We start from the raw sequence: 20945 nt of genomic DNA on the forward strand, positions 1-20945 counted from the left end.
CTCTATAGTCTTCCGACCTATTGATTGTGATAATGAGTTTTATAGTATATATAAGCCAAGAAAGCTGATAGAGCTAGACCCTTTTAGAAAAAAAAGAAAATAGGAATAAAGGTGGTTATGGCCTCAGCAACACAGTTAAGAAAGAATACCAGAAGGACCACTGCCACACTGTGCCCAGTGACTCTCCTGTCACTCGAGACTAGCTTATTTTCTGAGAAAATGTATTCTTTCTAGAATTAGAAAAGAAATGGCTCAGAAAACCATAAATTCTGCTTGCCTTTGTGTAGAGGAGCGTCATCATCTGTGCATCTCAAGTTGGATCCTTCAAACTATAAAGGTTTAGCTGCCCGAAGATCTGGGGTGTCGCATGCTGTGTGCTGACACGGTAGAGGGCATTACGTGATAAGAAAGGAACTGAGGCCAGGCGTGGTGGCGCACGCCTTTAATCCCAGCACTCGGGAGGCAGAGGCAGGCGGATCGCTGTGAGTTCGAGGCCATCCTGGTCTACAAAGCGAGTCCAGGACAGCCAAGGCTACAGAGAAACCCTGTCAAAAAAATAAAAAACAAACAAAAAAAACAAAAAACAAAAAAAAGAAAGGAACTGAGTAGATCTCATCTCCGAGATGATGCCTCTTAATGCTGTTATGACAATTAAATGGGAGGGACAAATATTAACTCCATAGCAGGAGCTTATAGAGACACAGTATATTATTTTCAACAATTTATTTTGTGGTGCTAGGGTTTGAACCCAGTGCCTCATACATGCGAAGTGTCTTGGGGTTTCCATTGCTGTGAGGAGACACCATGACTTTATAAAGGAAACTCTTTTTTTTTTTTTAAGATTTATTTATTTGTTGTATTTGAGTGCTTTATCTGCAGAAGAGGGCATCAGATCACATTATAGATGGTTGTGAGCCACCATGTGGTTGCTGGGAATTGAACTCAGGTCCTTTGGAAGAGCAGGTAGAGCTCTTAACCACTGAGCCATCTCTCCAGCCCCATAAAGGAAACTCTTATAAAGGAAAGCATTTCATTGAGGCTGGCTTACAGTTTCAGAGGTTTAGTCCATTATCATCATGGTGGGAAGCGTGGCAGCAGTGCGCAGGTAGACGTGGCACAGGAGGAGGAGCTGAGAGTTCTGTATCTTGATCTGCAGGCAGCAAGAAGAGACCTTGGGCCATTAGGCCTGGCTTGATCTTCTGAGCCTTCAAAGCCTGCCCCTAAGTGGCACACTTCCTCCACCAAGGCCACAGCTCCTAATAGTGCTACTCCCTATAAGCCTATTGGGGGTGGGGAGGGGGGCGCATTTTCTTTCAAACCACCACACTAGGCAAGTCTTTCTACTACAGATTTGTATTCCCAGTCTGCACTGTTTTTATATGTTTAAACATTATTATTTAAAAAATGCTAAGGGCCGGGCATGGTTGTGCACGCCTTTAATCCCAGCACTCGGGGAGGCAGAGGCAGGTAGATCATTGTGAGTTTGAGGCCAGCCTGGTCCACAAAGTGAGTCCAGAACATCCAGGGCTCCACAGAGAAACCCTGTCTCGAAAAACCAATAAATACAAAAAAAAAAAAAAAAAAAAAAAAAAAAAAAAAAAGAGAGAAAAAGAAAAAAAAGAAAAACCAATAAGTAAATAAAAAATATGTTAAAAGGGATTTTATATGTATGGATATTTGGGCTACATGTATGTCTGTGCACACGTGTGTTCCTCGTGCCTTCTGAGACCAGAAGGTGTCAGATCCCCTTCAGCTAGAGTAATAATAGATGGTTATGAGCTGCCACAGGACAGCTGGGACTCAAACCTGGGTCCTTTGGAAGAGTAGTCAGTGCTCTTAACCGCTGAGTCATCTTTCCAGCCCTTACATTTTCAAATTTTTACGTGTATGTGTGTGTGTGTGTCTCACAAGCACACTTGAGTGAGTGCCAGTACCGAAAGAGGCCAGAGGTGTCCAAGTCCCCTGCAGCTGGGGTTACAGACAGTTATGGGCTGCCACACATGAACCTGGCAACTGAACTCCAGTCCTTTGCAAAAACAGTATGTGCTCTCAACCACTGAGCCATCTTTGCAGCACTTTTGTGTATTTTATTGTAAAACCTATATAACAGGAGCAGGCAAAACACCCATACACACAAAATAAGTAAATTTAAAAATACGTGCCTAGCATACTATTTTACCCATTTGCTTAGAAATGTCTGATTCTGTGGCTTTCGGCACAAAGTTTTGTATAGCAACCATACTATCTTCTTAGAACTTTTCCATCTTTCCACATTGAAGCTCTGTTCCCAACAACACTAATGGCTAGCCCCAGCTCCCACAGCCTGCTGGTTTCTGTGACTCTGACCCTTCTGGGGACTCCGTCACCTTGATTATTCAGTGCCTTTTTTGGGAGGAAAGGGGGGGGGGAACAGGTTTCATTATGTAGCTCTGGATAGCTTGGAACTCACTACATAGACCAGGCTGGCTGGTTAACTCCCAAGCACTGGGATTAAAGGTGTGTGAAAAGGCCCTCACGTGGCACCTTGGTCTTGGACTCGCTAGCCCTCTGAGCTGTGAGAAAGCAGTTAAACTATCCACCTCAGCTTCCATCGCTGTGATGCAATACCTGAGCTAAGCACCTCAAGAAGAAGAAAAAGGGGAGGGAGATGGCTCCATCAGTAAAATGCCTGCCCTGCAAAGCATGAGAAGAACCTGAGCGTGGCTCGCCAGCAGCCACATCAAATGGTGCAATCCCAGAACTGGAGGGGCAGAGACAGGAAGAGCTCCCGAGGCTTACTGGCCAGGTAATCTAGCAGAGCTGGTGAGCTCCAGACTCAGTGAGAGAGGGAGACAAAAAGGTCGGAGTGGCTGAGGAAGACACTTGACATCAAAATGCTTGTGCACACACCTGTACAAGTACCTGCGCACACACTCATACAAACACATATCTACACATTAGATGTACAAAAGCAGGTGGGGGAGGGGCAGGGAACACTTGGCCTGGTGGTTTCAGTTGTTTGGCCTGTGCTGAGGTAGAGAGTGCCAGAAGGAGCCTCTGGTGGGGGGACTGCTCCCTCCTTGGTCCTGGAAGCAGAGAGGGCCTGTGTGTTTCGTTTATTATGTAGACTGTTCTGCATGCAGGCCAGAAGAGGGCACTAGATCACTTTATAGATGGTTGTGAGCCACCATGTGGTTGCTGGGTGCTGGGAATTGAACTCATGACCTTTCGAAGAGCAGCCAGTGCTCTTAACCTCTGAGCCATCTCTCCAGCCCCACCCCCACCCCCGCCCCCAAGGCTTTGTGTTTCAACACATCCTCCACAGGCATGCCCTCAATGCTTACCTTCCTCTCATCGGACCCTTTCTATAGTGCCACAGGTTGGGGCCCACGCTTCCAATTCATGGGCCTTTGGGAGGTTGCCAAGATACAATCTGTAGCACCTGGTCTGCGGTGACATTGCAGTCTTGTCTCTGAGAACCTGGGGGAATCAAACCCGACTCCTATCTCACGAGGCTTGGGGCAGCGGGCAGCTTCTCACTGGACAGAGCAACTTGGCAAGCAGGGTCAAGGCCTTGTATGTGCACAACAGAGAGCCAGGAGGAGGCAAGGGTGGGGTGGGTGGAATTTTGGGGCAGAAGGAAGTAGATTGACCCCCATGGTGAGGCTGGGGACCCAGGGCCTTGGTTCCTGGGACCTGCGTGTGCTCAGAAGATTTCCCTTTCTTGTCTGTGAGACAGGGTCTCTCCATGTGGCCCTGGTGAGCCTGGTGCTGACAGGGAGCCGCCTGCCTCTGCCTCTGCCTCCTGAATGCTGGGATTGAAGGCGTGCGCCACCATGTCAAGCTTCAGAAGTGTTCGGTGAACCACTTTGGGCTTGTGAAGGGTCATAAAGGCCTGTCTGCTTGTGGCTCAGGCCTCACAGCCCTGTCCATGCTAGGGAAGGCTCCTTGCTAACAAGGCACCTGAGAAGGCCTCACATGAGATTCGCACAGGCCTTAGGCCTGGGAAGCAGATGCCAGAGGTCGTTGCTGTTACGGAGTGCCCTGCACTGCTATACAACCCAGGAGCCACAGGCTCTCAGCCCGGGCTCCGTGTGGGCAGTTACATTTCATTCGTATTCATTCATCCCCTCTCTCTGTCTCTCTCTGTCTCTGTGTCTGTCTGTCTGTCTGTCTGTCTGTCTGTCTGTCTGTCTCTCTCTCTCTCTCTCTCTCTCTCTCTCTCTCACTGCACTGCGTTCTGGGCTAGGCTAGAACTCGCTATGTAGCTCAGGCTGACCTTGGACTTGCGGTGATCCTCTTGCTTCGGTTTCCACAGTGCTGGGATGACAGGTAAGGCCACCATGCTCTGCTCTTTTTCAAGGCTGATTTGATTGCCACTACTCAAAGAACATACGGACAACACCATGCACATCTGGAGCTCGGGGTGAGGGAGGGCCTCCCGTTGTCTAGTTGTCACAGGCCACGCCACTCCCCACTGTCTCCTCCCGAGCTTCTGGCTCCTGCTCCTTGTGAAGTCCTCCTGTGGGCCAGTGCTTGGCTTTCCTCGGAGCCTCTAACTCACAGGCCCTCCCTGGCTGGCACAGTTCTTAGCTCATAGGTAACTATGGAACTTCAGTGAGGGAGAGAGACAGAGAGAGACAGAGACAGAGAGACAGAGACAGAGAGACAGAGACAGAGAGACAGAGACAGAGAGACGGAGACAGAGACAGAGACACAGAGAGAGACAGAGACAGAGACACAGAGAGAGACAGAGACACAGACACAGAGATAGAGAAAAAGTTGTCCAGGATGCAAATCTCATGATGGCTGTTTAGGGCATGAGGGGACTCAGGATTTGGAGGCTGCTGGTGTCGGCACTCAGGGAAGAATTGTTTTCTCTTTTGCACAAAGAAACAGGTAGAGTGAAGAAGAAGAAAGAAGTCAGAGGAGAAGCAAGGAGTGACCCCCCCCACAAGCCCCCCACACTGGATGGAGGTCAGAGACCAGCAGGGAAAGCACCATGCGGATGCCCCCCACCCACCCCCAGCCCTACCCACTGCTCTGCCCAGGAAACTTTCTGTGGGCCTGGATTGGGGCCGAAGGCCTGTGTGAAGTTGGCTGTTGTGTGAGGCTGTTGGCAGGGGCCACAAAGAGGGCATCCCAGGACCTGGCTCAGGATGCCCAGAGGTTGTGGAATTGGGGTGACTGTGTAGAAAGCCTCAAGTAGAGAGAAGCCTCAATGCCGGATTAAAATAAAATGAATCCAGGTTTTTAGAAGAAACCAGACTGAAGAAAATTACTGTTTGACCTCATACAGAGAAGCCATGCGGTGGTTTACTGTTGTCTTTTAAATTTACATTTATTTATTTGCTGGGCTTGCATGGTATGGGTGTGGAGGTGAGATTCGGTTCTCTTCTAAGATATGGCTCTTGGGGATCAGGTCTTCAGACTGAGCTGCAAGTGTCTTCGCCCACTGAGTGACCTCGGTGTCCCCACCCCCACAGTGGGATTTTCATGGCATGGGCCGACTGATGCTGGTGCTCCTGTGGACCCCACTGAGGTCTGGATCTCTGGCCTGGTTTTATGGGCTAGGCTCAGATCAGGGACTCTGTGAATGTGTTCAGGAGGCCAGCCAGCAGAACCACGCCCAGCACAGCCACAAGGACTAGTGCCACGTCCCACCAGATCCCTGAATAGGCCCAGGATGGTGGCAGCTTCCAGCCACAGCTGCCCAGCTCATAGCCTGTCAGCTGGCCCAGTGGGCGCCTGGTGGCCAAGTCAGGGCTGGCACAGTACACGTGTAGCAGGGCCTTGGGCATGTGGTCCTCCAGCCAGAGGCGCAGGTAGGTGAGGCTGCAATCGCAGTGCCAGGGGTTGTGTGTCACATCGAGGCTCATCAGCTGAGGCATGTGGTCGAAGGCGCCTGGTGGCACGGACCGCAGGCTATTGTTGGTCAATAGGAGCTGGCGAGTGTGAGCCGGCAGCTCAGGCAGGGCTGTGAGGCCCAGCCCCACACAGTTCACCTTTAACCCCATGGTTTCCAAGGCCTGGCACGTACAGGGTCTGGGGCAGGCCTGGGTGGCTGTGACCCGGGTGGCTGTGGCCACAGGACAGAGCAGACACAGGAGCCCCCAGGTAGTCATCCAGCAGGCAGACTGTGGGCAGAGCAATGAGATGGGGGCCTGTCAGAGTACAGGATGCCTCTGCTGGACAGGGTGTGCACTTTCTCTCCTGGCTGCTGCAGGGTGCAGGGTGTAGCCCAGGAAGTGTGACGGAGAGGGACGGGGCTTTCCTGGTCTCTGGCAGAGATCCCAGCCCTTGCTCAGCTAGGGCAGCAGGTAGCTAGTAAAGGACTCTAGTCTCAGTCCCTGGCCACAGGGACCAGGAAAGGTCTTTCTAGACTGTACCCAGTCCTTTGCCTGAGCCTGGAAGTCAGGTGATGGAATGCTTTCTACACTTTGGCCACTCGCCCATGATGCCTGATTTAAAAAACCTGCAGGGCTCAAAGGGGGGGGGGGGGACGGGACTCATAGACCTGTCTAGACACCTATTTAGGCTAATGCCCAGATGAATTTAGGCCTGGGGTCACCCAGGAGTTCATAGCCAGAGTACAGAGTCAGGAAAATGCCTCAGGACCTTATGGTTTTTGCCTGGTTTCCTGCCTTCCCTCTTCCTGGCTTAGGACACTTGCTGGCTCCCCTTCTCAAGCATTTGCTGTCTTCCCAGGGCCCACCTCACAGCGGGCTTCAGGGAGCGTTCACTGAGTGACTCCTGAAGCTTGATTCAGTCAAGGTGGCTGGGTGACAACTTAGAGCGAGTGTCCCTCCACCCCCACCCCTCTATTCCATCTTTTAGCAGAGTCAAGGGAGGGACTTGTCCCTGTCCCCCGTCCCCTCCCCCCACCCTCTTTCTGTCAGCTCATCTGGAGTGGACAACCAGGCAGGCAGTCATGCTGGAAATCAGGAGAACACTTACCAGTGAAGTGTTGGTTGGGGCACACCTTCTGTGGGCTGGTGCTGTCATGGTCTAGGCAGTGGTAGTAGTGTGTGCAAGCTGTGGGAAGCTGGCAGTGGTGGCCGCTGCCTGAGGGGAGGAAGGAAATGATGAAAATAGGCTGGCTTATCCCCTGAGCACAGCCCCGAGAGCCTATCTCAGAGGCAGGAGGCAGCCGGGGGTCCTAGGGCCTTGGACGTAGACATGCAGGCAGAGCCCACTTTAAGGGAGGGGTACCTATGCACCACATGCGGCCTGTGGCCTTGTGGGCCTGTGGGCCAATCAAGGTGCGCCCTTGCCTGGTGCTAGGCCTCAGGGAGGGCTTCCTGGAAGGAGATGCGTAACAGCTGACTGTAAGATCTCCTCCTTTATAAATGTGGGTGATGGCCCCAGTGCTGCCTACCTCCCTGGGGTGTGGTGTGGAGCACAGAAGATGTCTGTTTATAGTCCTCCACCCCTCCGAAGATGGGCGAGCAAGGTTCCTTTTTGTCCATGGTGTTTATTGCCCTGTTGGGCTCTTCTCCTTCTGTTTCTAGTAGAGATGCAGGTTTGCAGGGCTGAACCTCTCGGAGGCAGGGCCCACCTGCAACCAAAGAACAATATTTATCTCATATTTACTTTAAAATTTTTTTTTTTCTTTTATGTGCATTGGTGTTTAGCCCGCAGGTGTGTCTGTGTGAGGGTGTCAGATCTTGGAGCTACAGTGTGAGCACCTTCTAAGGCACACTGGCTCTTGTCCAGCAGGGCAGACATCACGTCAGGAGGGACAGAAGTCGTCAACGTGTACTGCTGCTGGTTCCGGAGCAGTCTTCATGCAGGCGAGTCAGGGTGGAAGGCGGCCAGCCCCTCCTCTTACTCTGGCACCGGTCTCTTCCATCTCCACAGACCAGCTGCTGACCTTTGGACGTGGACAGTGACTGGGTCTCTCCCTCTAGGCTACAGAGGCCATGTGCTGTCGTCACAGTCTGTCCACTTCTGCTTTCAGTATAGGGGCTGGGTATAAACAGGACTCTCACGCCGGGCGGTGGTGGCACACGCACTTGGGAGGCAGAGGCAGGCAGATCGCTGTGAGTTCGAGGCCAGCCTGGTCTTCGAGAGTCCAGGACAGCCAAGGCTACACAGAGAAACCCTGTTTTGAAAACCAAACCAAACCAAACCAACCAAAAAACCAGAACTCTCACTGGCTGAGCTCTGGTTCCCTAGGGCCAGTGCTCCGTCTCTGCCTCTGAGGTCGCACCTGCCTGGAGCCTATTTTCATGTGCTTGTGAGGACTCTGGCCCTGGCTGGCCCCAGCCTCTGTAGAGCCCTTATTCTCTTTATGGTAGGGCCTTGGGCATCAGGAATCTTCACTTTCCTGTTCATCTTCAGGGCAGCTAACGTCAATGCTGCTAGCCAGGCCTGTGTGGCTTATGTTTCATCTATTCAGGTTTCTAAGACTTCCTTATTTTTGGCAGGTAACAGTTACGGACGGCAGCAGCAACCACAAAAAACAAACAAACAAACAAACACAAACAACCCACAAAATCCTCCACAATAATAATTTATTTTACTTGTGGAAAAGTTGTAATGTTCAAAAGAACAGGAAGAAGAAAATTAAAAATTTCTCCAACCTCAACATGAAATAAGAAAGCCTTTTGGGGGCAGGTATTAGGGCTCAACTCAACACAGAGTTTGCCTGTGCAAGGTCCTGGGGTTGGAGTCCCAGAGCTGTACTTATAACCACATATAAGGTTTTTTTTTTGTTTGTTTTGTTTTTTGTTTTTGTTTTTGTTTTTGTTTTTCTTGGCAAAATAGGATCACTCAGGATCCATTCTTTCCTGGACTCTCTGGCTTCCACTGTGACTTAACCCACATGCAGGACATCTGTTCTGGAGGCTTCCACTGCCATGTGGGCGTGGCCTCCTTAAGGAATCCTCTTATCTGGTTTGCACAGGGCCTTTGTGGTGCTGAGAGGATCAGAGATGCTCCCCTCCCCGGGGTGTGCCCCCCTCTGGAACTGTGGCCACGCACTGTTAAGATTACAAACAAGTACAGTTAAAGCTGTTAGAACTGCTGTTTAGTTTTTATAAGATGCCATAGTAAATATTCTAATGCTTTTTACAAATTATAAAAACAGTCAAGAGCTGTTAGACAGGCCTTTACTCTGTTCTGTTTTTTTCCCCCCTTCAAAACAGGGTTTCTCCGTGTGGCCCTGGCTGTCCTGGAACTTGCTCTGTAGACCAGGCTGCCCTTGAGTTTAGACATCCGCCTGCTTCTTCCTCCGGAATTCTGGGATTACTCTTGACAGCCTTGGCCTGAGGACTGTCAACCCAGTGGCTCAGCTCTTCTCTTGCAGTTGACCTGGGCTGCTCTCACAGCCGGTCGGTCTCCTAAGCACTGACAAATAGATGCCTTGAGGAAGCTGCACCCAACCACAGCTGCTTTCTGCCAAAACCCAGCTCCAGCCCTCACTAGTCCCTGTGAGCTCTAGTAACCGTTTCTACAGGGAGAGCTGGCCTCAAACTCCCTGTGTAGGTGAGGAAGATCTCACACTGCCTCCCAAGTGTGCCACTCTGTCCTGCTCAAAGAGGTAATTCTTATTTTTGTTCCCCACTCCCCCCCCCTTTTTTTTCCCTTCTCCGGATTGTTTTGGCTATTCTGGCTGTTCTGTTCTGTAGTTCTGTATATTAAAACTTAAGAAAAATTATTTCGTGTTTATGAGTGCTTTGCCTGCATGTGCACCACTTGTGTGCATGGTACCTGAGGAGGTAATAAGAGGCATCGAATCATCTGGAACCCCGGTTATGATGGCTGCGAACCCCACAGGAGGTCTGGGAACTGGTCCTGGAGCTTTGCAAGAGCAACAAGTGCTCCCCAACAAGCCATCTCTCCAGCCCCTTTGTAGGGGTTTTCAGTCTTTTTCCATTGCTGTGGAGAAAGTCACTGTTATTTAGGTAGGAATTGTATGGATTCCATAGATCACTTTAGGCAGTATTGTCCTTTTAGCGTCATTAATTCTCTTGATCTATGAACATGGGCTATCTTTCTAGTTTTTGTGTCTTCTGTTTTTTCTCTGTCTTTTCTTTCTCACATTGTGTGTGTGTGTGTGTGTGTGTGTGTGTATGTGTGTGTGTTTGTAAGCATGTATCATGCATGCTGTGAAAGGAGTCAGTTTTTTCTTTTTATTATGTGGACGCTAGAATTTGGGCACAGGCCATTATGCTCGGTGGCAAGTCTGCCTTTACCTGACATCTTGTCAGCTCTTTTCTTTCTAATTAATTTTATTGAAAACTGCTGGGCATGGTGTTATATGCCTGTAATCTCAGCACTCAGGAGGCAGAGGCAAGCAGATTTCCATGAGTTTGAGGCCAGCCTAGTCTACAAAGTAAGTCCAGGACAGCCAAGTCTACACAGAGAAACCTTATCTCAAAAAACAAAACAAAACAAAACAAAGTAAAAAAAGAAAACTGAACTGAAGGCAGGGCGGTGATAACACACACCTTATACCCAGCACTGGGAGGCACAGACAGGCGGCTCTCTGTGCATTCAACACCAAATTTCCACCTTTACAATAAACAAATCCAGTAATTGTCAAGCAGAAACGAAACGTATTTCAAATAGACATTGTTTTCCTATTTGCCACACCTGTAAACTTTTATTTTGTCACAAAAGAGGAATATATTCTTCTATAACTTATTTAAGTTTATTTTTAGGTTTACTTTATGCATATGAGTGCTTTGCCTGCGTGTACGTCTTGTGCACCACACGCATGTAGAGCCCACGCAGTTCAGAAGAGGCGTCAGATCCACGGAGCTGGACTTACAGGCTGTTGGGAGCCACCACGTGAGTGCTGGGAATGAAGCTCTGGGGCCTCTGGAAGAGCAGCCAGTGCTCTTAACTTCATTCACCACCGCTCTCCTTATTTTGAATATTCAGCAAGCTTATCACTGATATATGGACGGTTACCTTTTTAAATGCAGAGTAGGTTTTTTTTATTACAGCAATTTGTAAAAATAAGTGTAACTAAATGTTTATAAAGCAAACTATATAGGGTGGTTGATGGCATTATTTTAGGCTTGAGAGTATACTTTTTTTGTTTTGTTTTGTTTTTTTGAGACAGGGGCCTTTGTGTAACAGCTCTGGCTGTTCTGGAACTCTCTTTGCAATCCAGGCTGTCCTCGAACTCACAGAGATTCACCTGCCCCTGATGAGATTAAAGGGGTGGGGCCACCTTTATATGCTGGGCTATACTTTGCATAATTAATGAGACTCATTCACTCATCCATAAAAACAAGGGATTGAAGTACTTACATGTTTTTGTTAAAGGTATGCAATTATTTACTTGTCTTACCTTAATTTATATTCCCAACCTTTTATGTACTCTCAGTTAACCACACACCAGGTCTTTTATTATGAAAAAAAAAAAATAATTGTGCCAGGTGTGACGGGGCTGCTCTACACACCAGCACTTGGGAGACAGAGGCAGGAGGATTGTTTCAAAGTCTGAAGCCATCATGATCTACATGGTAAGAGCCAGGCCATCCAGGGTTCATAGCACAACTTTATCTCAGACAAAAAGAAAAAGAAAAAAAAAAAAAGCAGTGATTTGTGCCAGTGCCAGGGTCCTTAACAATCGATGAAGAAGGCTCTTTTTTTTTTTTTTTTTTTTATTTTGTTTTTATTTTCCAACATTGAGTTTCTCTTGTCATGGAATAAACTCTGTAGACCAAGCTGGCCTCGAACTCACAGAGATCCACCTGCCTCTGCCTCCTGAGTGCTGGGATCAGAGGTGTGAGCCACCAGGGCCCAGCAGTGAAGAAGGCTTTCAACACAAAGTACACAGCACACGAAAGCAAACAGAAGGAGTATGTTGAATCACTTAAACTTTAAAAAAAGAAGCAAGAGTTTGCAGAATGTGAAAATATCAACAGAATCTATTTGTAATTTACAAAACTTTGATTGAAAAAGAAAAAAAAAAAAAGCCAGGCGTGGTAGCGCATGCCTTTAATTCCAGCACTCCGGAGGCAGAGGCAGGTGGATTGATGTGAGTTCAAGGTCAGCCTGGTCTACAAAGTGAGTCCATGACAGCCTAGGCTATATAGAGAAACCCTGTCTCTAAAAACCAAAAAAAAAAAAAAAAAAAAAAAAAAAAAAAAAAAAAAGAAAGAAAGAAAGAAAGAAAAAGAAAAAAAAAAAAACCCACAACCTAAAAGGCACTACAACATAGGAGGAGATGTCATGTTATTGCTGCCATTAAAATATAGAAATCGATTATGGGAACAAGCATGGGGAAAAATGATAAAATCCTCTTTATTGAATGATGCTGTTTCTAAGAGAACTTCTGAAATTATCAGTGACTGGTTCTAACTGCTTATTACCACATTTATGGGTGCCACCAAGTCTGTACTTCAGGTATATGAAACAACTGCTATTTTATTGTATTTACTTATTTGTTCATTTAAAAAGACCTAGTTGTGTGGGTCTTCAGCAAGTGAACACATGAGTACAAGTGCCCAGGGAGGCCAGATACCCTGAGGGTGGAGTCACAGGTGGCTGTGCACACAGGTGAGGTGTACAGTGGGAACACTGCATCTGTGTGTCCAGCCAGTGCTCCAGGGACGGGGATGAGGATGTTGAGTTTGCAGCCATAGTTAATGCTGACGGCAATGAACACAGTGCTTTCACTTTCTGCATGGTCCACCAGGAGGCACTCAGGGCAAAACAATACCATTAGCATCATATGCTGTGATTTGTTATAATTACTGCTAAAGTCAGCAACGTGACAGCAAAGCCCTCAGCAGAAACTTGCTTCAAACCTTTGCAAAGACATGGACCCTGATCACTGAAGCTTATTATTTTATGCAGAGAGGAGGAAATGGGGGTGATGGGGTGGTAGGTTGTGGGGTGGTGGGGTGGTGGTGAAATGCAAATAGATTATTGAAATTCAAAGATTTAAGTTTTTAAAATACAAATGTGCATGTGTGGAGGTGTCTGTTGTGGGAGTTTTGGTTTATGATATGTAAACATGTTTTTGTCTTAATCCCAGGTGTGGGATATGGGAGCTGCTCCAGTTTGTCCGCAGCTGATAATTGCCTGAGGGCACATGATGTTTGTCTGCTGGGAATTGCCTCATGTAGAGGTGTGGTCTTTGCCAGTTGGGGTAAATACAAAATCATAGAGAGAGAGAAAAGTCCAAGGAGGAGGAGAAGGCTGCTGTTGTGTTTGCTGTTCCTGGCTGAATATCCTGATGGTGGAAATTGGTAATGCCCCAAAGAACCCAACTGGCCCAAACCAGCCGGGAAGTAAAGGGGTCTGCGTCCCCTCTCGCCATTAACCTTCTTTCTCTCCTACCTGGTATTGGGGTGTTGGAAGGAATTGGGGTTGGAAGGGAGGTAAAGGCATTAAGAACCCCCCCCCACCCAAAGTAGGTTTAAAAAAATCAAAGCCACCAGGCGTGGTGGCACACACCTGTAATCCCAGCACTCAGGGAGGCAGAGGCAGGCTGGTCTCTGTGAGCTCAAGGCCAGCTTGGTCTACAAAGTGAGTCCAGGATAGCCAAGGCTACACAGAGAAATCCTATCTCGAAAAAGAAAAGAGAACAAAACAAAACAAAAAAAACAACAACCCCAAAACAAAACAAACAAACAAAACCCCAAAATCAAGGCCTACAGGTGTCTGGCACATGCACACATGTATGTGGGTGTGAGTGCCTGTGCACACTCAGAGGCCTGAGAAAGGTGCTGAGTGCCCTGCTGTGTCAGTTTACTGACCCCAGAGCGAGGCTGTCAGTTAGCATGCCTGCCTTGTATGTGGGCTCTGGGGTCTGGGTGCTGCGACTGCTCTTAGCCACAGAACTTGTTTGGCCTTCATTCCTGATGCAGAGTTCACTTTTCCTGTTGCTGCTGCTGCTGCTGCTGATTTCTCCACCAATTTAAGAATCAGCTTCATCAAATTTCCATTAAGGCCTGAGGCTCTAGTTCCTATGTTTTAAGACAAAGTCTCACTATGTAGTCCTGGCTGGCCTGGAACTCACTCTGTAAGTTGCCAGGCTGGCCTCGAACTCACAGAGATCTGTCTGCCTTGGCCTTCCGAGTGCAGGGATAAAAGCTGTGTCTTACCGTGGCTAGCTCCACCACTGACTGAGAACCCGAAGCTCTTCAGGAACCCTCCAGGCTTTTGGTGCCAGATTGAGACTGCTGAGGCCCCAGCTCCGTGGGCTAAGCAGCTGTGGGGTTCTCAGCTTCTCGGGTGAGTCAACTGCAAGCTAATTTAATCAATTTTTTTTCTCTGTTATATAGTATATACATATTATGTTGTCTGTCTGTCTGTCTGTCTGTCTGTCCGTCTGTCTGTCCATCCTTCCTATTTGTTTTGTTCCTCTAGAGACCCCTGACTATTACAGGAACGCCTACCTAAACCACAACGACTCCTTCAAACATCCTTCTAGACGACTTGATGGTTATGAGCAGAGCCAGGTCAGGGGACGTCTTTGCTACTTTTTTTTTTTTTGTATGTTTTCATTTAAAAAAAAAAATGCGACTTTACGTTTTTGTTGTTGTTGTTCTTGTGACAGGATCTCTCTACATAGCCCTGGCTGTCCTGGAACTCTCTATGCAGACCAGGCTGGCCTTGAACTCACGGAGATGCTCCTGTTTCTGTCTCCAGAGTGTTCGGATTAAAGGCATACACCACCACGCCTGGCCACAACTTCACTGAACGCATTTACAAGTTGTGAAATCTTTTCAAATGCAATACTTAGTAATGTCTGTGTGCAAAGCCACATTATCTGTGTGAATAATTTTACTTCTTCCTTCCTGATGTGCATGCCATTTCTTTCTTCCTCTTGCTTAATTGCTCTTGGTAAGACTTCCTGTACTATAATTAAATAAGAGGAGAAGACACCCTGTCAGACCTTCGAGGAAATGCTTCAGCTTGGACCCCTCAGTGGGACACTATCTGTATGTTTCTTCTGTACATAATTTATCAAATTTCATCCTACGTTTTTGCTGTATCTATTGAGATGATCTATATCTGATTTTGTCCTTTGTTGTGTTAAGTTGTACCATGGTTTGTATGTGCCAAGTTATCCTTCCATCTCTGGTATACACATCGCCTCAAAGGTGTGTGTGTGTGTGTGTGTGTGTGTGTGTGTGTGTGTGTGTTGAAGAGTCTCATCATAAAACCTAGGATAGCCTCACACTCTTCATCCGACCTGGTACTGAGCTTCCAGGTGTGCTACTATAGCAGGGTGTATAGTTCTTTTGTGTTTTGTTTTGTTTTGTTTTGTTTTTTGAGGCAGGGTTTCTCTGTGTAGCCTTGGCTGTCCTGGACTCACTTTGTAGACCAGGCTGGCCTCGAACTCACAGTGATCTGCCTGCCTCTGCCTCCTTGAGTGACACAGAGAAACTCTGTCTTGAAAAACAAAACAAAACAAAAAATCATCTAGTCACTTTACAGCCTGATTCCAGGAGTTTATCCATTTCTTTTGGGTTTTCTAGCTTTTCAGGCCAAGCCAAGTCCTAGGAATCTCTGGGCTAGTCAGTATCTTTCCTTGGCACTTGTTTGCTGTGTCTAGAAAGCTGGGGTATGTGATCCCAGCATTTAGGAGGCAGAGACAGACGACGGATCTCTGTGAGTGAAGGCCAGCCTGACTGACACAGTGAGAACTCTGAGTCTCACATTTCTACTTTCTCAGCAAGATGATGTTTGTACCTCCTGAATCTCAGCAGCCGGTGCTGTCTGTAGGCAATGGACTCAAGTCAGAGAAAACTGCTGTGCTAGGCACACCTGTAATCCTGGGGCTCAGGAAGCTGCCACAGGGAGATTGGGAGTTGAAGGCTATCTGAATCACATAGCAAGACCCACCTCAAAAAACAAAGCAGTAAGGGCTGGAGAGATGGCTCAGTGGTTAAGAGCACTGGCTGCTCTTCCAGAAGACCCAGGTTCAATTCCCAGCACCAACATAGCAGCTCACAAGTGTCTTTAACTCCAGGTCCAGGGGATCTGGCACCTTCACATAGAGATACATCTAAGTAAAATAATGATGCACATCAAAAAATTGATTAAAAAACCCCAAACAGTAAGATATGTAAATTTACAAACTTATACATGTTTAAGTTTAAAAATAGAACAGACTCTAAGGAGGGGCACTGAACTTGAACTCACACCTCAGGCTGGGCGAGCTGGGAACCTTGCCCTCTGTGTTCCCATCCAGTGAGCGTGTTCCCCACCTAGTGGTGACAGTGTGGAGTTACTCTCTCTTAGTTGAGGGGTGTCCGGAGGCAAGCAATTTAAGGTCAACGGAGTATTTTTGCCAGAAGGTGGAAGAAGGAAATGGGTTAGAATTTCTCAGAAAACATTTGTAATCAGTTACAGATACTTAGTGCAATCCCAAAATTCCGGAGAAGCACTTCTAGAAAGAGTCAGAAGGGGGAAACAGAACATCTGTTCTCACAGGAAAGCGCGTGCCTGCGTGTGTGTGTGTGTGTGTGTGTGTGTGTGTGTGTGTGTGTGTGTGTTTCTGGACTCTTGCTGAAATCACCGCACACCCTGTTCCTCACCTAGCTATCCAAGGCCCCGCCTTTCCATTCGAGGGCCCTACCCTGGGTGTCTCAAGTTCTGGGTAATTTTCCTTTTTAAATTTTGAGACCATTCATCTTTGAATTATGTTCTCTGAGTGGTAGGGCACTGGGTGTGCCTGGGGTGGGTGTGTGCAGTGTCAGTGCACACGGCTTCCCTCTGCTATCACCTTCCCACCTCACTGCTGGCTGCTCCTGCATCCTTCCCCTGCCCCAGCCCAGCCTTCGGCCAGGGCGCATTGTGTCTGCTGTGAACTGGAAGCCAGAGCAGGGATGCAGCCTACATTTCTCTTCTCCCAGTATCGTTTTGCTTACGAGCGCCCCTCACCTGGCTTCACACTTCTAACCTGCCTAGGGATCAATGTCCGGCCCCCTTCCCCACGAGGTATGGTAATGAAGCATGAGTTTACCATAGGGAATGTGTTTGTTATCTACTGATGTTTAACACAACACTGAAGGAGAGAAACCTGTTTTTTAGGATCCCAAGTGTGGGACTGGAATGGTCTCATGAGAGAACAGGTGAGGTTAATCCACTAGAAAAGCAACCACCTCATGCAGGAGCTTGATTGTTGCCAGCTGAAAAGATCCTGTGACCAGACTCTGGGAGGAGATATATAAATGAGCCCAGAACTGGAGGCGGGGCTTTTTGGAGACTTGGGATAGTTTTGGCTGTTCATCGCTGCATTTCAAGACGCTCCTAGAGAGAACCGCTGAGGGAAGGCTTCGGGGCTCCGGCTCCTGCTGAGGTTCTGGGTTCTGCTTATTCCAGGTTCCAGCAGAAGCAATCCTGCGGCTCACGCCTGGAGAATCGTTCCTCGGAACTGATATCCTTAAGGTTTTGTTATTGTGTCCATTAATCCTCATTTCCTACTGTTTTGGTTAGTCGGGTTATAAGGGACGGATGCTCGGTCACTAAGTTGCTAATAAAATATATTAGTTAAGAAACTTGAGCCTACACAACACCCTGCAGAACAGCAGCTTCACAGTAACATTAGCTATTTATTTATTTATTTATTTTTCATACATTGGCGTTTTGCCTTCATGTATGTCTGTGCGCCGGTGTTGTAGTCCCTGGAACTGGAGTCACACACAGATGGTCGTGAGCTGCCATGTGGGTGCTGGGATTTGAACCCCGGTCCTCTGGAAGAGCAGCTGTCTGTGCTTTTAACCTCTGAGCCATCTCTCTAGCCCCACATTTGTTTGTTTTTCTTGGTGTTTTTTTTGTAGGTCAGAAAGGCCTGTCTTTGGTGGAGAGGTCTAGACATTGCAATCAGATCTCAGCAGGGCTGGGGTTGTCAGCACTGAAAGATATGGCTCGGGCTGGTCGAATGCTTCAGAGATGGCGCCTGAGCTGAAGGCTGGAGTTCTCTGTTTCTTGCCGGCTGATGACAAACTGGGATGACTCAAGGCCCTCTGGACAGGGCTGCCTGGATATACTCAGGCCACAGTGGCCAAGAGAGCAAGGAAGGTACCACGAGGCCTTGGGGCTGAGTCTGTGTCCCCACCTGCAGCTCCCATGACACACTGCTCGTCAGGTATGGCTGGTCCTTGAGTCTTGCTCACCTTCAAAGGAAAGAATTAGGCTTTTCATTCTAGAAGAATCGCTAGCTGGATATGCTAATGAGCATCCCCATCTTAGTGCTAGGATGGACCCCGGACCTCACTTATGCCGACCAGGTGCCTGTCACTGGGATCAAGACATCTTCAACCAAAGACTGAGAAGGCCTCTATCAAGAAAACAGCAGTGAGACGGGAAGCCTACGTGGGCTCCCAGACCTAATCCAGGAGCTTTCTGCAATGAACCCCTGAATGCAAAGGAAACTTTAATTGTCTTCAATGGAATCTCACTGGGTATATTAACCACACGCCAGGGCAGTCCCCAGGCCCAGCAGTAGACGGCGGAACAAAACAAACTTTTTTGTTTTTTGTTTTTGTTTTTGTTTGGTCTCAAATTACTTTGTTTGGCCGGGCGTGGTGGCGCACGCCTTTAATCCCAGCACTCGGGAGGCAGAGGCAGGCGGATCGCTGTGAGTTCAAGGCCAACCTGGTCTACAAAGTGAGTCCAGGACAGCCAAGGCTACACAGAGAGACCTTGTCTTGAAAAACTAAAAAAAAAATAAAAAATAAATTACTTTGTTTGGGCACATTTTTTTTTGTCATATTGTTCTTTTGCTTACGTATTTTGGATTCCATTTTTGTTGGTTTGTGTTTCTTGATTTTTAAAAAAAAATTCTTTGTTTATTTGATTATTTTTTAAAGAGAAAAAGAAGGGCATGGATTTGGGTGGGAGAGGATTTGGAAGGAGTTGAGGGGAGGGAAAAGGATGAGCAGACTGTACTACATACATTTTTTTCTAAGAAATCCTAGATTTTCACATGAAAAAAATTTTTAAATACTTACTAGAACTTTGGCTAACTAATAAAATTAGTTTATACAAGGGTACTATAAAATAATGCAATGAGTTTAAATCAATGTATTTACATATTACAAGATAAAGATTAATAAGTTCATTTATCTTCTTTTCTTTTTAAAATATTTTTTATTTTTTACATATACATTTATATTATTACACATATATACAATAAGCTACCTATAGCAAGAAGAACCATGACACAATCAGGAATTTTATAAATGTTACATTCTTAGTGTTTTGGCTATTTATATTTGGCAGCCTTGAAGGAAGCACCTTTCCTACCTTGGTGAGTCTAAAATTCTGAATGTAAATCACTATCTATCATATCTTGTCATTAGCAACTTAAAACATCTATCCACTATCTTCTTTTCTAAGATATAGCTGGTATAAACTGCATTCACTCTGACCATTACTTTGCTTTTGCATATGAAAAATAGAAAAAAACTGGCTTTATTTTTCTGAGTTACTGAATGTGAAATTGCTCTGTGTCAGCTTATTTATAAAAGTAATGCTATTTTGGTGTTACTAGTATGGATTTTGTTTTTGTCTTTCTACATTCTGTGTCTGGCATTATTTATTGTACCAGGATAGAAATATAAATCTGCAGATAGAGTGTGACTATTTAATTTCACCGACTTTGAAACTTTAGTCATTTGATGACCACACAGAGATGCCTACTTACTGGTTTATCGTACCTCAGGCCTGGTTGTTCTCAGTAATACATGGTATGAAAAATAATTGAAAAAATATAAATCAATTTTTGGCTATAAGCTATCATACATATATAGAAAGCCTTGTTAATATGGATTAAAAATTAAAAGGCCTATTTAATTTTTTTCAATTAAACAAAAAAGATGACGGTTTCATTGAGCAGCACAGAGCCAAGGAGTTAATTGGTTTGCAGTGACTCCCAGGATTCACAGGAAGGAAAGGCACATTTGGGTCAGGATTCTGACTCGTTATCCACCAACTAACTTGTTTGTTTTTTTTTTTAACCAATTTTGGGTTTAAATGTCAGAAGAGGTTCTGTTTTAATGGACTTGTTCTTATATACTGCTTTGGACTCAAGGAGACACTGAGGTTTTCCTGACAACCACTCTCTGGAGATGTGACCTCAGCTATGAGTTCAGAGGCACAGTGTCATTTCCCTGTGATGTACACCCTGGACTCTTCCCTGTGTGGGAGTTTCAGGCCCCAAGCTCTGTAATGGTTACCGGTCCTTGGCTGCCTAATGAAGTGGCTGGAGTCTGGTCTTTGGTCAGGCCATCTCACCCTGAACTTTGGACTTGGCCAGGAGAGGCAAGCGCCCAGGGCGTTAGGCTTATGCTCAGGTCCCATCCAAGTTCAAGCTCACTGGGTGAGGGGACAGACAGCCCAGGCTGCAAGGCAGGAAGGCTCTGAAGGCCCAAAAGTTACCGAGTACCAGCCTCACGCTCTGTAAGGATGTTGAAGAGGCCACGGTGTCCTGCTTCCCTCCCATGCAACAGTGTGTCAGTTCCATTTGGGTAAAGTGAGCACTTTTTAAGAAAAGTATTTATTTATCGTATATAAGTACTTTATCTCAGAAGAGGGCATCAGATCACATTACAGATGGTTGTGAGCCACCATGTGGTTGCTGGGAATTGAACTCAGGACCTCTGGAAGAGCAGGCAGCGTTCTTAACCACTGAGCCATCTCTCCAGGCCCAAGTGAGCAATTCTTTTCTTTTTCCTTCTTTCCCTCCTTCCTCTCCTCCTTTCCTTCTTTCCTTCCTTCCTTTCTTTCTTTCTTCTTTTTTTTCTTCTTTTTTTTTGTGCTGGAGATTGAGCCCAAACCCTGAGCGAAGGGCAAGAGTCTGTAGATCAGCTGTTCCGCCTTTTCCTTACAGCTCAGCAGGACTTGGAGAAGAAGCTGCCCTGGACCTGTTGTTTCTCTGTTTTGTTAATGATTAACTGTATTAGCTAAAGCACACCAGGCTGTCTGTTCCTTGTGTGTGGCTTTTACGTGTTTTTCAAGGAATCAGCCCCCTTCCTTTGCCTCAC

The 20945-nt window shown here is 46.9% G+C and overlaps 1 protein-coding gene and 1 long non-coding RNA gene across 2 annotated transcripts; one reads left to right on the forward strand and one right to left on the reverse strand.

Moving 5' to 3' along the window:
- Nucleotides 1–5307: 5307 nt before the first annotated feature.
- GP9 (glycoprotein IX platelet) lies at nt 5308–17131 on the reverse strand. The gene is made up of 4 exons (XM_084765550.1): nt 17061–17131; nt 7358–7537; nt 6937–7044; nt 5308–6116 (listed from the first exon to the last, which is right to left on the reverse strand). The coding sequence occupies exons 3-4, from the start codon at nt 6982–6984 to the stop codon at nt 5556–5558; spliced, it is 609 nt and encodes a 202-aa protein (XP_084621676.1). The 5' UTR covers nt 6985–7044; nt 7358–7537; nt 17061–17131; the 3' UTR covers nt 5308–5555.
- A 185-nt stretch (nt 17132–17316) lies between these two features.
- Nucleotides 17317–18470, forward strand: LOC311588071. The gene is made up of 3 exons (XR_014776070.1): nt 17317–17346; nt 17739–18046; nt 18151–18470. It is a non-coding gene; the product is annotated as an uncharacterized lncRNA (long non-coding RNA).
- The last annotated feature ends 2475 nt before the right edge of the window (nt 18471–20945 follow it).

This window comes from Acomys minous (genome assembly GCF_964271855.1).
Source record: "Acomys minous genome assembly, chromosome: 17".
In the NCBI taxonomy this organism is placed as follows: Eukaryota; Metazoa; Chordata; class Mammalia; order Rodentia; family Muridae; genus Acomys; species Acomys minous.